This window comes from Mastigoproctus giganteus, chromosome 1, assembly GCF_048544385.1.
Source record: "Mastigoproctus giganteus isolate SK-2022 chromosome 1, ASM4854438v1, whole genome shotgun sequence".
NCBI lineage: Eukaryota > Metazoa > Arthropoda > Arachnida > Uropygi > Thelyphonidae > Mastigoproctus > Mastigoproctus giganteus.
The window spans coordinates 78,888,651-78,906,379 of NC_143575.1; the positions used below are offsets into that span (position 1 = coordinate 78,888,651).

A 17,729-nucleotide genomic window follows, 5' to 3' on the forward strand; every position below is an offset into this window, starting at 1 on the left:
CTCAAAGGATAAACTTGTTTATGGAGTTTAACTATTTCAAAATTATGTGGAAGAATATTACTGCGTATACCTATTTGTTGGACGGTGTGTAAATTAATTTGTTTGTTGGCTCTGAGTCTCCTTAAGATCCCATCAAGTTTATTTTTAAGTTTGTTAATGTTAAACGTGTTGTAAACTCTATGTCGTTGAATCTGACAGGATGTGTAACATTTTCTCTATATATGTATTTTTGTCCACGATTTCAATGGTGTCGCCTTTTTCTGCCGTTTGTATTATAATGTTCGGATTTTTCGTGAAGTCTCATATGTGTGTTAATTGTTGTTGATGAATATTAAGTTTACTAGTTAATTGGGAGTTAAAAACAGCATTCGTTTCATGTATGATACGATATTCATCCGGGTGGTTATCAAGCTTAAGTTTGTATTTCAATCATGGCATCTTTAACTGGATAGTGATTGCTGTTAATGGCAAAATTAAATCCATATTCTAAACTAGAAAGTTCATTAGGAGAAAATGTTTGTGTAGAAGCGTTAACCAAGTTGTTGGGGATTTTTTTGTATCTTCTGGTGAGTATATCTCATTTCTTGGTGTGCTTTTGTGTAATGTGACTTAAAGTTGCCCGAATTCATGTGTTGTTCTGGTCCACGTAATTGTACCAAGTCGTGGGGGTTAGTTCCCTTTTAAGCTTGAATTTGAGGGTATGTATTTGATCTAAAAGGAGAGATTTATCTCTATCTTTTTCGTAATTCGGTTTTAATTATGGCAATAGAGGCTTGGTGTATAATAAAAGGGTATTTCTTAATAGTATTTTTGGTACAGATACAAGCAAAATTGGGGATTATATCATATGTGAGACATGTCTTTAAGAATGAAATATGGAGTTTGTTGGAAAAGTATTTTACTAATAGTTTAGTGAAATGAAGTTTCCTATTGTACAAATCTGAATGCATTTGGGAAAACGTGGGAATGATAGACATGCAGAAGAGGTGTGATAAATAGTTAAAGGATTATTTGTTAAATTGACTGATAATATATTTAGGAATCCTTATGTGCTGTGATGTAACAACTAGATTGTAGGTATAGCTTAGCTTAATTATCAGCACTCACCTCATAGTTATCCGCTTAGTTTGATGAAAGTTTCAACACGTACATAGTAATTATGAAAATTTAAAATTCCGATTAGTAGCTATTTTTAACTTAAAGAAATTATGAATTTAAAAAAATAAGAAATTACTAAATTATGAGCTTTAAAAACTGTTAAAGTTTGCCTAAGACAGGAAAGTGCACATTCCATTCTATAGTTGTCTAATTAAAATTATGTATTAAAAATAAAATAAAAGTGAGATAAAAGCTAATAGCCGCGCACGAGCGACTTTCGAAACCGTCTTCAGTTAGCTATAGCTATTAAAATTTATTTTATTTTAATACAAATTTTAATTTGACAACTATAAAATGGAATGTGCACTTTCCTTTCTTAGGCAAATTTTAACAATTTTTAAAGCTCATAATTTCTTTAAGTTAAAAATAGCTACTAACTGGAATTTTAAAATTTCATAACTATAATTTTCATCAAACTAAGTGGATTACTATGAGGTGAGTGCTGATAATTAAACTAAGCTATACCTATGATCCAGAACAGTTATGTAAGAAAAATTTAAGAGGGAAAGTTGGGGGTGATGTAACTTGTCTGTGCATACAGCACAGCTGAAAGCGCAAAAAAAAAAGAAAAAAAAAAAAAGATGAAATAGAAGGTCTTTAATATCTCCAGAAGAATAGTAGAAACTAATAACAGAAAAGGAAGAATATAACCTTACAATAAAGATACAAGGATAGGAAATGACAATTATAATAGAAAAACATGAAAATTTGGAATGGTAAAACTAATAGTAATTATTAAAGGCTACCCGAATTTTGTGACAGTCATGTACCATTTATCAAATTCACAACTTTTTGAGTGATCACTTGCGCACTTGAAAATAGTAAACCTGTTTATAACTTTAAAAATTAGCAAGAAATAATTCAAAAATGTTTTGATGCCATTTTTATTTTCTATATATTTTGAATACAACTGTGAAAAATTCATTTTTTAATATTGAAAATGTATATTTTTAATTAACTTTTTTAAAACACCCTCCTCCCCAACGCACTTTAAGACATTTGCTTAGTCCATGCCATTTATTGCTGCCTGCATTTGAGTATTATCATCACTTTTGTTATGGCTAACATTATTGAGAGCTAATCAAAATGCCTGCATGCTTTAATGATTGGACAACAGTCAGGCAAACACATGAAACCAAGAGCATGCAAAATTCTAGAAGGCTGATAAACATGAAGCCAGTGCACTTCACATGTTGGACATAAGAGATGCTGTTAATTTTAAATTGTTTTATAATAATTGCTTTAATTAAGTTTAAGAAAGCATTTTATTTATTTTATTCTATTATTTTATTTTGTGTCTAATAATAATTCTTCAATAACAAAACAATGATGTAGATGGAAATTCACACCAATAGCAAAGCAAATATAAATTTGATATCACTTTTGTATATATTTTAATTTTTAAATTAAAGTTCATTTTGGAGATTTACTAGCATCTCTGTAAACAGTTAATTCAATGCTATATATCAGCATAAAGATAGTCACAAATTTAAAAAAAAGGAGAAAACCCTAAAAACATGACAAGCATAACCATCTATATCACTATAGAAAAGGATCATAATAAGTAGCTGAAAATACATGTGAATATAGATGACTGGAAGGTTGGAAGTGACTATCATCTTGTATTAAACTGGGAATATATGCCTGTGCACATGGCCAAAAAACACTGCCCATTATACTGGAAATGTGGAATCGTTGATCCTCTGTCATTAGGCATTACTAGATGGAAAGTGACTCTTATGACATGGTATAATACCATCTCTTTGCTTACCTAAAGATTTGGAGCACTGAAAATTTCCCCCACATCTTCTATAATGCAAAATGGGTCATGCTTTTTGAGGCAAAGACTGAATATTGGTGAAATTCAATATTCCTTACATTCCTTACATAGTTTTAAAATGATTTTGAAAAGCCAGACGCAAGATAGTCCACTGAACCGAACCTACTGGTAATGTTTCAGGAGGCACCTAAATGGCTAGTGTGTGATATCATTGCTCTTCTCTGCTGGCTGTTATGGAGGGAGCCTGCGTAGTGTGCATGAGGAGAGCACTACTGAGGCCATGTTATGGCAAGAAAGAGATTGGTATATTCTTGCTGTGTTTATGCAATATATAAAAATTTATATCAATCCACACATTCCCCCCCAGATTTCCCTTTATCTACCTCAATGGATCATAAATAGTAGAACAGAACAGAACAAACTTAACAGCAAAAAGATTTAAACCTACCAAAGATTTCATAATTCACTTCATAAATATACATGTTCTCAGTTCCAAGCTCAATAATGTTCATTTACATCTTAAAACTGCCAAGACCTACTTACTTTTTCTTACAGAATCAGTTGCCTCATTTACCACTCATCTTAGTTACTAATTATTCACTCTACAATTCCTTTCATTTTAAAGATAGTACTTGTGCTTATGTACACTCTGTATATTCCTTGTCAAACATTTCCTGATGAATTTTAAGCCACAGGAGATTCTTTTAAGAATATATTCTGGTTTAAAATATCTTTATCCTATTCAGTCAAAAACACTTATTACTTCTACTGTTCTCCCAACTCTACAAAGTCACTCAAAACTTTGACACTCAGATTTCTCCAATCCAACTTTTCTAATAGAGAAGTAATTTTCCTTGGTAATTTTAATGACTAACTCTACTTGGTTTCAATTCTCCAGTTGAACAGATCCAGCTGGTAGAGATGTTGAGGCTTTTGCTGTTTTAAATGGCCTTACAAAACTTGTTCATTTACTTATTAGAATACCTGACAATCTTACCAAATCTAATACCTTTGATGATCTACTCACCAACAATCCTTCAAAGTACACAGTTAATATTAGTGGTCCTCTAACTACTCCAGATCACAACTTTGTGATGATCTCTTCTCCAATGTAGCTTCTTTCCTATGTCCATTCTCAGAATTGTGTTGTTTAGCATTACAAGAATGTGAAATGAGACAATCTTTGTGATTTTATTCCTTTTCACATTTGACATATCCTGATGGTTCTACTGCATCCTTATCTAAAGATAAGATTGACCTATTAGCATCCTACATTTACCATAACTCTTGCTTCAATGATCTTGATAAATCACCTCCTACCATACCAAACATATTCCACTTACTGGCAACCATGGTCTTCAGATAGGACATTAGAAGAATTCTGATGCCAAGCAGTCTCCAGGTCCTGATAGCATTTTTCCACTTGTTCTCAAAATCAATGCTCCCGTTTTGTGTTCCATTTTTTGCAATTTCTTATTCCATTGGGGTTTTTCCTTCTGAATGGAAATTTGTTCATTTTCAGCCAATTCCTAAAAAGAAAGACATCTCTCCCTTCCAATTACTGTCTCATTGAACTTACCACAACTCCTTCCAAAGTAATAGACAAATCCATCAATGCTTACATTGCCTCGCCTTCCATCCAATCAATGATCAGCAACATGGATTTTGTCAGTGTTAATCCACTAGGTATATCTTGGCTTTTGTTACTCATATTTGGATAAATTCAATGGAAAAGTACAGTAAACTCAAGCAGTTGCTCACAAAATTTCAGGCTTTTGATTGTGTTTAGCAGCTTCTAGGCAAGCCTTCAACTTTTTGCAACTGGGTAGCCAGTTTTCTTTCTGGCTACTCATTGCAGATGATAGTAGAGGGCATTCCCTCTTCTAACTACTCAATGAATGCTGGTGCTCCCAAATATTCTGTTCTGTTCTTCCTCCAAACTTTTCTTCCACATTAAAGATCTTATCCTGCTGACTAGAAACCCTGCCCATAGTTTTGCTGACGAGAGCACAATATGTTCCACCTTCCTGCCCGAGAAACCTTCCTCTGAACAAACAGCTTCAACTTTTCAAATATCTACCAGCTTCTTAAATGATGATCTAAATGTTATTCTCCAAAGGGATGAAGAAAACTTAGTTAACTACAATCTTTCTACAATCCAGTTCTGCCTTATGTATTGCAAAAAAGAAGAATCTGCTATATGAATAGATAAAAGGACATATCTCTTATCTATTCATATAGCAGACATATTGGGCAACTTCTAATATCTCTTGGCATAAGCATTTCACAAATATTGCTTCCTCTGGATCAAGAGAGTTAGGTTTCCTTTAGGGAATACTGTTCCCACATCTGGAGCAGTACCCCCTGTACTTGCCTTTTATATATCTAATTAAACTTCTAGAAACTTATTCAAAAGAGGGCAGCTAGGCTGATTAATGATTCCTCACTACACTATCGCCCAAATGATGTTTTGTTGCATGTCTTTTCTACAGATATTTACATAAGAACCACTCTTCTGAATTAGAAAAATCGCTTCTTCTGTTCTTTGGAACAACCTTTGTTCATATGCATTTAGTGAAAATTTGATAACTGAATGCTCTCTCTCTCTCTCTCTCTCTCTCTCTCTCTCTCTCTCTCTCTCTCTCTCTCTCTCTCTCTAAATAGGAAGGAGATGATGGACCTGCACTCCAGTTTATCCATAAACATTTCTCTGCTACAGGATATAAATTTAGCTAAACATTGTAGAGTAAATAATTTTTGCACAACTATGAGCTAGCTAACAAAAAAGAAAGCATTCCTATGGTTATACTTTTGATTTTACAAGTATAGATCTGTTGATAAGTATTTCTGGATGTAATAAATTTAATTTATGTTCTTAGCTAAAAAAAGATACTCAAGAAAGGCACTTTTTGTTAAACAGAAAAGTTTAATTAACATATGTCCTTGGTAATTTTCTGCCTTAAAAGGATTAAGGAAAATGCAAATCCAACCACTTTATTGCTAATCTGAGTGGTTTTATTCTGGTCAGAGTCATAACAATATTAATTTCCAGCAGAATTTCTTCTGCTTATATATTTAATTAATTGACCAAATGTAAATAGAATAAAAAAACAACCTAGTCAATTTCCTGAGATTAAACTGCATGATACTGGTCTTGATTTTTTTTTTTTTTTTTTTTTAACTGTAAATCTGTTAAAAACTCATAACAGTTTTTGGAAAGAAAATATACTATAAAAAGCAGGGGAAAAAATAGAGTAAACTTACTTAGCTGCTTCTAATGTTAATAATTCATCTTCAGATTCTGGTGCAGAATCACATGAGGCCACATCTAGAACCTTCTTGTTTAATAAGGCAGTCTGAGTAGTTTTTTTAATATCTATTTTGTCTGGTTCCTCTTGGGTATGCTTCATTGAATCTGAAAATCTTTTAAGAGTGGTACCTTTTTTTTTTTTTGATTTTGATGACTTCATGGCATGTTGTTTATCCTTGTGATGAAATATGAGAGTGACATCACCATAACAAAGGCGGTGATCAAATCCAGAGTGAGATGAATATTCTTTCCACTGCCTGTAACATTAAATGCTTTTTATTAATCACCTGGAAATGACTCTCTGAGAATAAATAATGCCTTCTTTTAAATTATGATTCAGAAATATCATTTTAAAATAATGTTATAATGCACTAGTGATAAAAATTCAAATTATTATTTTAATGGCACTGAAGTTTGTCCTTCCTTTTTAAAAATAGTTTTAAATTTGGCTGTAGAAGTGTGTATTCTCAGGCTGATTTAATTTTTTGCATGTTGTGTGGGCTCAAAAACTTAGAACACACATTTCTCTCTCTCTCTCTCTCTCTCTCTCTCTCTCTCTCTCTCTCTCTCTCCCCCCCCCCTCTCTCCAACTTCTACTGAAGAGGAGTGGAAATTCCCTGCTTTCATCAACAGGAAGTGAATCCAGACCTAAACAAACAATTTGCAGGTGGTAATGTATTATGCCATGTAATCTAGCATGTAGGACCTGCCTTGATGAAGTAGCAATAAAGGATAAGTGACTACAGGTAATCAGATGTTTGTAATCACAAACTTATCTACATGAGTAAAATGTTCTTAATGCATTTCTGGTGAAACAGTTTAATTTTTTATTTACTTATTTTTTTTTTATTCAACCACAGGAAGTAATTTAAGAGACATCCTTCCAAGTTATTCTAATATCACTGTTTTTTTTTCATAAATTTGAAAGTCATGTTTTTTTTTTTTAACAAGATTGGAAATAATAGGTATTAAAAATATGTAAACATATTTGTACAAGTTTACATTTAAAAACTGAAAAATTGTAGACATATATTGTTGTGACATAAAATCTGGCCGGAGTGTACAAGGCTCAGTCAGATGATTCAAAGTGCTAAAACAAATGGCATTCATCAATAAAACCTAAATATTCAGTAACAATGTAGTTAATTTTTTTTTTTTTTTAATGAAACCCTAAAATGAAATTAGAATCTATAGTACTTAGTACTGTGCATGAGCTAAAGATTGAGGAGACAGAAGATATTTGTTGACATTAGACTTGAATGTCTGCATTTTTTAATTTTCAGGATATACATGCAAAGGAAGCTTGTACCAGAAAAGAAACTGAAGGGATAAATGAGAAAATAAAAAAAAGTTGGTTCTGTAAGTTTTAAGTTGGATAGTAAATGGCTGCTGACTGGTTTGGAAGAGGGGGGGGGGAAATTACAAGTAGAGATGTCAATTCAGAAGAACAGTGTCCACAGAAGTATCTGCAAAAAAGGCATGCAACGGAAACAGAACATCTATGACATAGAAGATGTAGAGACTTTGTAAGAGGTGGATAATTAATTAACCTGATTGCGCTCTTTTGAATGAAGTCTAGAAGACTGAGAGAAGTTTTGGATCTATCAGCCAGAAGTGGGGACAATATTCCATGATAGGACAGATTTGAGACTTGCACAGAGTACAGATGGTTTTTAGAAGAAAAGTAAGAGAGACCCATTTTTTTGGTTGCAGAGAAAGAATATTTATGTGTTTATGCCAAGAAAGATTAGAACCCAGGGTAATCCCAAATGAGGTGTGTTATCTTGTCTAGGGATCTGAGTTTCATTGAAGATGAGCACAGGAGCAGGACTCCTTTTTGTGAGATATATATGACAGGACTGAGTTTCAGAAGGATTGAAATTTACTAAGTTTTCTTTGTCTCACTGGAGATTTACCTGTAGATCAGCATTTAAGGAAATGGTGAAGATGAAGCTATTTGTGCAGGACAAGGTTTCTGAAACTTGAAGGTGGAATGCAATGTGCTATCATCTGCAAAACTATGGATAGGATTTCCAGTCAGTGGAAGAAGGTCATTAATATATAGAAGGAAATGAGTACGAGAAAGAACTGAACTTTGGGGAAACACCGGCATTAGAAGACAGAGAATGATGGAAGCTTGTTTAGAAGACCTTGATGCCAGACACAATAAAAAGCCTTAGAAATGTCGAGCAACTGCTTAAGTTTCACCAACATTTTCAACTGAATTTTCCAAAGATGAGTAACTGAAGCCAAGATAGTTTAAAAATAGTTTAAGAGTTGGAAGGAGGTAAATAAAAAAATTTCTCCATTTGGAAAGCACAGCGGTTAGAGCAATAGGGTGATAACTGGATGGGAGAGATTTATCACCCATTTTAGGAATCAGCTAGATATGAACAAATTTCCAAGCAGAAGGGAAAACCCTAGTGGAATAAGAAAGAGTAAAAAGGCAATGCAGAAACCAAGCTCAAGGGACTTCTGATTTGAGAACAAGTGCAAAATCAGGACATGGAGCATTCATGGCAGCAAGATTGTTCAGAATTATTCTAACATCCTTCTGCTAGAAGATGACAGGAGGCACTGAGTGGAGTGTACATGGTATGGTAGGAGGAGGTTTAGCAAGATCATCAATACAAGAATTAAAAGAAATTAGCTGAGGATGCAAAAGAACCATTAGATTTTAACCGATGTGGGAATATACATGGAAAGGAGTTGCAACCAATGGCTGTGGCAAGAGACCACAATGTTCATCTACCATTTGGATACGAAGCAAGTTTTCTACTCAAAATAGCTAACATGTGAAATCATTAATAATCATTTTACAATTTTTGTGAGCAGTTTAGTGTGGGCAGAACACTAAGCAGGTGATGTGAATGCAAGCCAACTGCATTAGGCAATATTCTTATCTTGAACAGCCTCAGTGTATTTATTGGGAAACAAAAGTTAACATAAACGGGGAAGTTTTAAGGTATAATGTGGAATAAAGGGATTTCATCCCTACAAGAATAACTTCACTGACACAATCTGAGTAAACATTGGAATCAGAAGATTTAAAACAGTAATCCAACTAACTAAAAGAAGAATAAACCTCACTGACAATCTCATTTTGCATTATTGTAATGCCAAACAATATGAAGCTGCGAATAACCATACGAGAGTGGCTCCATTGGACAAGAGACCATCACAAATTTGTGATCCGAAGTGCCCAAAGAACAACTGATATTAACCATGTACTTTGAATGTTTTTTTTGGGGGAAAAAAAAAAAAAGATAAACAGGTTATTTTTATTACCCCCAAACAACTTGTTGAGTATGTGGTTAGTAACGTTTGATATGCTGGTAGGTAAACAAACAAGCCGAGTGAGGTCATTACTAATTGCAAAAGCCTCTGCATCTCAACAAGCTCGGGATGCAAACAGAAAACAAAAATCAATTGGAGTTGTATACATTAAAATAAAAGAAAATTTCCAAATTTCTTTACTGTTAGGAAAGCAAGACTGGAGAAAGTAGAGTTTGAGTGGAGATGGGAGAAAAATAGAGGGAACAGATGAACTTGAGAGAATTGGGTAGGGATAATAGTAGTAGTAATGGAGGCATGTGATGCAAGAAAGCAAGCATATGAGCTTATCAGAAAAATCAGCGAAAAAAAAAAAAAAATTTCGCACATCCATTCTTTCTAAAGGTTTGTCCAGTTTATCCTTGAATTTATTTACGCTATCAAATTTTACAATGACAGATGGAAGTTTGTTCCAGCAATTAACCACCCGCTGGCTAAAGGCAAATTTTTGCACATCTATTCCGCAACTGTTCCCTTCCTCCTCCCTTCCTATCTGTAAACATTGTACTCGCCAAATTCCAATTCTAAATTCCTAATATCTGTGTGACACCACATCTCTGATATCTCAACAATATTTAAGTATATCCCATCCCTGTAGAAGCAGTTTCTCCTGTTAACAAGCACAAACTAGCCAAGAAAAATTCTACCCCATGAGCCTTGCACAATCTCTCCAGGGCCGAATTGATTGACAAGGCTCTCATCATATACTCCCTCCTAACAGTTCTGGGCAGAATTGCAGACACTTTCATTAACCCTAACTCAACTTTATTTCAACATTGACCTATACAACAATATCACCTTTTGTGCCCTTAAAAGATGATATACCCTAAAAGAAGGAAGGAAGAACCTATACACCGTCTCTCACCTGATGTAAGTTTGTTTGTTTTTTGGTTTTTAGGAGCTTTAGCAACTAAGGCCATATTGCTCCGGGATATGCGGTGGTCATTCTCTGAACCTTTCCGCATCCTCTGTATTTGGTGGTGAAGGGCTCGAACTCCGGTCTAATCGAGAAGTGTGTGCTACGCACTGCTGCTCCTTCCCACCTGGCTACGGAGGCACCCCTGATGTAAGTGGTGTACTCTATGCTGCAACTGAGAATCAACTAGAACAGCTACTCTGGATCACCAAAGAGTTTGGCTCTGACATCAGGATGCAATTTGGCCTAGACAAATGCAAGACTCATGGATTACATCCAGGACATCCAGATGGACAAAACTGCCAGCTGAAGACCAGTGAAGAGATTGAAGCCATCACAGAGGGAGAGACATACAAATATCTCAGGATGATGCAGGCACAGCAGTTAGAACATAAGGAAATCAAGGCCCATCTTACTGGGGAATACCATCAGAGACTGAGAAGCCTGCTAAAATCAAAGCTGAAATGCAGGAACACGGTCACAGCCATAAACACTTTCGTAGTCCCATACTAACATCCGTTGGGATTATAGATTGAACCAACACTGAGCTGGAGGAGATTATGAGATCGACTGGGATAATGATGACCAAGAGCTGCCAACACTACTCAAAGTCGGCCATTGAGAGACTGACCATAGCCCGTAAAGGAGAGAAGGGACTGACTGACCATTTTGAACAAGATAAGAAAGCGATTAAGACCCTGCGAGATTACTTCCAGGGAAAAAAAAAACCTACCAATCTATCAAGCCATAAGGAAGATTGACAAACGGCACACAAGACTCAACTTAAACAAGGAGACCACGCTCCCACAGATAGAAGAAACAAAGATGGGCAAAGAAGACACTCCATGGCAGACACTACAATGGCCTCCATCAAGACTACATAGATAAGATGTCTTTCAATGCCTGGCTCACAAAAGGAAGGGTCTTCCCAAGACCGAGGGATTCATTCTCACTATCCAAAATCAGGTAATGAACACCAGGAAGTACATGGCAAGGACCCCAGAGTAACAGATGACACATGTCATTGATGCCACCTGGCCCCAGAAACAATCCAACACATCCCTGCAGAATGCAGGGTGATCACCCAAAAGAAGTACACTCACAGACACAACCAGGTGGCCAGGATAATATACCAGAAGCTAGTGCAAAAATACCAGCTGGTTAAAAAATAGTGTACTGCATTACAAGTATAAGCCTCAGCTGTACTACAGACCTCTACTCACAGACTATACTGGGATCATGCCATAATAACAGACAAGAGAATCCCTCACAACAGACCAGACAACCCTCATCAACAAGAAGGAAATAGCAGTGCCCAACATCAGCAGCCTCTAGAAACCATATGAGGGAAAAGATCAGGAAGTACTAGATATGTGGCACAGGGAAAAAAGTAATGACCATCTGGGAGCCTACTGCTGCTAAGAACCTATCAGAAATAGGTCCCCCAGAGAACATTTACATGGAACTCCAGAAAGCCACGATCCTGATCACCTGTAGGATAGCAAGGTTAATAAAAAAAAAAAAAAAATCCACTGCAGGATGGAAACCTCCTGCCCCAATTCATGGACCATAAATCTGCCATGCTGGTCCAGTGCAGATTGGCAGATCGACCGTATTTAGCAGTCAGGGGCTTGAACCCCGGTCTACTCAAAGAGCATGTGCTACTGAACTCCCGCTAATGACCACTTGGCTGTGAAGGCCTACCAAGGGTTCCTCAACTAGTATTAATAATAACAATAATAATAGTAACCAGACACAAACAACCACTCCATGCATTTGGTACCAGTACCGTCATGGAGTAGAAAAAATCCCATGAAGGAGAAAAGTGTTATAATAATAAGAGGACTGGTATGAAAGTAATGTCTCCTAATTTTTTGCTTTCAAATGTGGCACCATAGATCATTTCACATGTCACTGAATGGTCACTAAAGGTCTCTAGTTTCACCATACTGAGTGGAGCTGTGATCAGTCTTGCGAGTGCAGCACACTGATAGTTCAAATGGTGGATGTTACAGTTATACGTATCAAACAAAGACTGGTGATTGAATTTCTTACCAAGGAAGAAGTGACACCTGTCGAAATCCACACGTGTCTCAAAAATGTTTATGGTGACAATACTGTAGGCGTGAGTAAAATTAAGCATTGGATAAAACACTTTAAGAATGGGGAAAATCACATCGTTAACAAGCCCTGAAGCGGCTGGCCAATAACAACAAACAACAAGAGCCGGATGAAAGAGGCCTGCGCATCACAACATGCAAATCGTACAATGCAGTAAGTATAAGGAAACTTGGTGTGATAACAATCATAAAGGAACTAGGCTACAACAAGGTTTGCGCCAGTGTGTCCCAAAAATGCTGACGCACGAGCACAAAGACACTCAGAAAGTCATCTGTACAGAACATCTCCAGCACTACAAGAATGAAGGAAAGGTTTTTCTTTCATGCATAGTCTTAGGTTGTTGTTATTTGGTTTTTAGGAGCATTAGCAACTAAGGCCATATTGCCCCGGGGATATGTGGTGGTCATTCCCTGACCTTTCTGCATCTTCTGTATTTGGTGATCACGGGCTCGAATCCCAGTCTAATCAAGAAGTGTGTGCTACGCACTACTGCTCCTGCCCACCTGGCTACAGAGGCACCATATAGTCATAGGTGATGGAACCTGGGTCCACCATTATGACCCTGAAATGAAGAGACAGTTGATGGAGTGGCACCATAAAAATTCACCACACAAGAAGTTCAACAGACAGCCTTCTGTGGTAAAGTCATGGCAACAGTGTTTTGGGACAATTGGCATCTTGCTTGTGGACTTCTTGGTGTGTGGCACCACAATCAACTGAGATTGATATGTGGAAATGTTGAGAAAGCTGAAAGCTCCCATCCATAGAGTTCAGCCGGATGAAAACCTTAATGAGGTTCTTCTTCTCAATGACAATGCATGACCACACACCAGTCTGTGCTGATGGAGGCCACTGCAAAACTGGGGTACACTGTTTTTCCTCAACCCTTTCATAGCCCGGATCTTGGACCTTCCGACTATCATCTCTTTGGCCCGCTGAAGGATGCACTCTGTGGAACCCATTTTGCAGATAACCTGCTCAAGCACAGTGTTCTCGAAGCGTTTCGGAGCAAGAGTAAGGACTTTTACAGGATTGGAACACAGCGTCTGACTCAGAGATGGCAGAAGTGAATAGAAAATGGCGAAGTGTGTTTATTAAAATTTAGGATTAATTGATGTAAAAGGCATAGTTGTAGAAATTAAATTTTCTGAGAAAAAAAATAGAGCATGCATTACTTTCGTACCGCTCCTCCTACCAGATGATCAAATAAATGAGAGGAATTTGCAGCTAGCACTTGCGAATGCACTGAGAGCATTAGCACATCATTCCAGTTCATCACGTGCATCATTAATGTCATGTGCATACTTGATTAGTAAAAATAAGACATTTTATTAACAAGCATTCTGCTTTGTAAAATTTCCCATTTATACCCAAAATTTACAATTTAATAAATGATGCCATTATTATGAGTATATGTTATATTTACAGTGCTCATGCAGTGTTGATCTGGAAAAATACATTAATGAGAATGGAAATTCTTGGTCCAGTCATCAAGTTCTAAAAAAAATTGTGAAGATTATTTTTTTTTAATCACTTCTGCTCTTATCATTCACAATACAGGTAGTTCTCGACTTTACGAGTTAATTCATTCCTAGCGCGCTCTCATAAAGCAAAAACTCGTAAATCTGGAATTTATTTCTCATAGACATAAGGTTAAAAAAGGGATTATGTTCTCTACAATGAAGTTAGTTAATTGGTTTATATTTAAACAATGATTGATTTATCGAAAGAAATGAAAACGTAACCTGTAAAATCAAGCAAATTATAATAATAGAGAAATCATTTACGACTTATAAATGTTAAAGAATGTTTATTCTTCGTCATCGACTAAATGCACACTCGTTGATTGCTCACTGGCTCGGCACTTGCTGGTTTGTTGCACAAGGAGTAGTCTTCTTCAGAAATGTTTCAAGAGGCGTTGGTTTCCAAGATAATCTTCTCTTTTAATTATAAATTTCATGATTGCATATGCATAAGCATTTTTTAATGGCACACACAAATTGCAACTAACAAGATTCATGTGAAGTAACAAGTTTACGAAGATTAAAAAAAAAAAAAAAAGGAATGAAGAGAAGATTCTGAAAATTTATTTATTTTTTTATGATTGAAGATTTCACATTTCACTATACACATTTTCACACATTTCACCATAATAATGTAAAAACCCACACAATTCCAGCTATTGATATTTTCGCAAATGCAATAACATCGAGTTTACTACCTGTTTATAATTGCTTGCAGTAACAGAAAAGCCCAATAAATCGGAAAGTGCAAATTGTTTTACTGTTGTCACCTCCAGAAATGTACTTTAGAAAAATATCGCAAAGGCGTAATTGATTCTTATAACGGAACATATGATAACGAGGAAAGTGTAGTGCATTTTAATGATTTGAATTGGTAACTAATACAATTTACAAACCACGCCCACAATCTTTTATACGGCCTTAAGGTCACGCTCGTGACCTTAAAAATGATATTTTAGAGAGATAAATAGCTTAATTCTACAGCGAAAATTTCGACTTCTGAGATCTTGAAACAAATTACCAAAAAACAATGTGTTATTGGGTTCACATTACGATATTTTAACAATACGAAGGTGTCTCTGGAACTGATTAATATCGTAAAGTGGGGTACACTGTATTGTATAGCTATGCACATGGTTTGGAATGTGGTATTTATGAATGTTTAACGTTCATTTTTTGCAATTAATGTTCATATTTTCGATTTTGATACTTGGGGGGAAAAAAAACTCGTAAACCTGGGAACTCATAAACCGAAAACTCGTAAAGCGAGAACTGCCTGTATCTATATTTGTAAGGTTTAGTAGCTGAACGGAATTGTACCATACTGCATGCTGGAAGTGATATCTTTGTCAGTCAAAAGAGTGTGAACTTGTGGAATGATAACAGCCCAAATCTTCTGCTATGAAAATAGAAAGCTAGTTGTAAAATTTTACAGAACACAAAATGGCAAAATGACACACTCAGGAAGCTGTATTTCCAATTTCACTGATTTTTAGCACTGTGTTTATTCACAGTGCTAAAAATGAGCACTGCATCACACCTCCGATTCCATGTAACTTTCATTTACTCAAACATATCATAATCCTTCAGGAGCATGATTTTTTATGCTGTTCATATTAATTGTATTTTATAGCACTAATGTAGTTTTAAACTTGGAGATGAAAACTATGTAGGACAGACTGCATGGCAGTGGGTCACCCCTGACTTACATTACCCCTTGCATCTATCTTTATATATTAATAATGTAGTAACATAACAGTGTTCTCCCCAGGACCTACTGAATGAACGCACTGCTCAGTAAATTTAACTGACTACCTGGGTAAAATTTAAGCGATTCTCACGGTACTGTATGGCACTGCTCACCGATCTCAATGCAGCAGGAGCATATAACTTTAAATTATGCAATTAATTTTTGCTCTGGATTGCTTAAGTCACATTTATAAATAAGAGAAAATTTTATAATATTGCAAAGTTATTATTTTATTATTATTATTAGCTATATGGTGCAAGGAAGCCAGAGGCTATGCTGCACCAGCCAAAAAAAAAAATTCCCCGAGTTATCCTGAGAGAGAGAGAGATTTTCGGGAGAGAACATTGATACACATTATTAACATATAAAGATAGATATGTCATATACGTATGGAGGAATTCTTAAAAGCCACTTGAATTATGAAGAAGGGTTAGTTACACTTTCCCACTCTGTTACTTCATAATGCCACCCGGCTGGAAAAATTTTCGGGAGAGATACACATTATTAACATATAAAGATAGATGTATCATATATATGGAGGAATTCTTAAAAGCCACTTGAATTATGAAGAAGGGTTAGACCTATTCTCTCCACTTGTAAATGGCTGTAGTTAGCCAATTTCAGGAAGAGAAAGTAGAGTTTATTTCCATGGGATATTATGGAATATCCAACTTGGAAAAAACACAGATTGGCCCATGAACAAACTCATTTTTACATATATAGATACAACATACAATAAAATATAGCATCAGTTACTAAATATAAACTTATGCACTATGACCAGAGTGGTTTACCTACTAAAAAAAATCCTACCCATACACATGGATGGAATATGTTATGTTATTTTTATATGCATGTTTTCACCAAAAAAAAAAAAAAAATCAGAATCCAAATACTACTGAAAATAATTAGAAACAATGGTTGTGTTTCTGATCTTCAAAAGATACAGGGCTACTTATCATTAAACAACATATTTTCATATGAAAGATATGATAAAATACTACACATTTTCTGCATGCTATAAAAACAATTAGAAACTCAAGTGGGACAAGTTGTGCAAGAGTCAGCCGACAAAATAAACATCTCTTGGGAATGGCAGGTACCCCTTATGGTGTAACTTTAGGTAAAGAATGAGCAAAAACCCTTCCCTGAAAGGGTTCTAGGAGCTTCTCATTCCAGTAAAGGCATAATTATGCTTCTCCAAAATATGAAACTGGTGATAATAACTATATAAGTGACATGACCACTGAACTCAGTGTGTATCCTGCTATATATATATATATTTGTAGTAGAATAAGAGAAATTTACCTCAATATGATACATAGGACACTTCCGTATGATACTCTCCAGAAATTTAAATAAATAAAAGATTAACGCAAAATGATTACAGTAAAAAAATCAATTGAAAACAATTCAAAAAACAATTTAAAAAAAAAAAATTTAATTAAAAAAGTTCAACGTAAATTTTGAAAAACGATTTTCCTTCCTGAAGCTGACAGTGCTTTTTTACCATATGTCGTGATCACAGGAATGGAAATTACGGAGTATGTGATCTTGAATCTTAAATAGAGAGATCATTTGTCCTTGCGCATGTGTGTGAAAGGCTGCAATTATTTGTCTTCGCATATGCGTGCAAAAGACCACGAATTAGATATGGACGGCGAAATCCGGCATCCCCCTCTCCCCATACTTCTCCTTCAACCCATGCATGGTACTAAGTACTATAGGTTTTGATACCTTTCGTGTTTGGGGTTTTCATAAAAAAAAATAATAAAAAAAAAAATAGAATTATCACATAATTTAATTTCGATGGTTTCTGCAATTAATAGTCTCGTATA

At 35.4% G+C, this 17,729-nt stretch overlaps 1 protein-coding gene across 1 annotated transcript in view; it reads right to left on the minus strand.

The window, feature by feature from the left end:
• The window catches only part of LOC150090913 (PDZ domain-containing protein 8-like), a 218,063-nt gene that overhangs the window by 95,987 nt on the left and 104,347 nt on the right, over nt 1–17,729 (minus strand). The window contains exon 10 of the mRNA XM_090377161.1: nt 6,203–6,505. Within this exon, the coding sequence (XP_090233287.1) occupies nt 6,203–6,505 (303 nt within the window). The remainder of the gene's footprint in view (nt 1–6,202; nt 6,506–17,729) is intronic.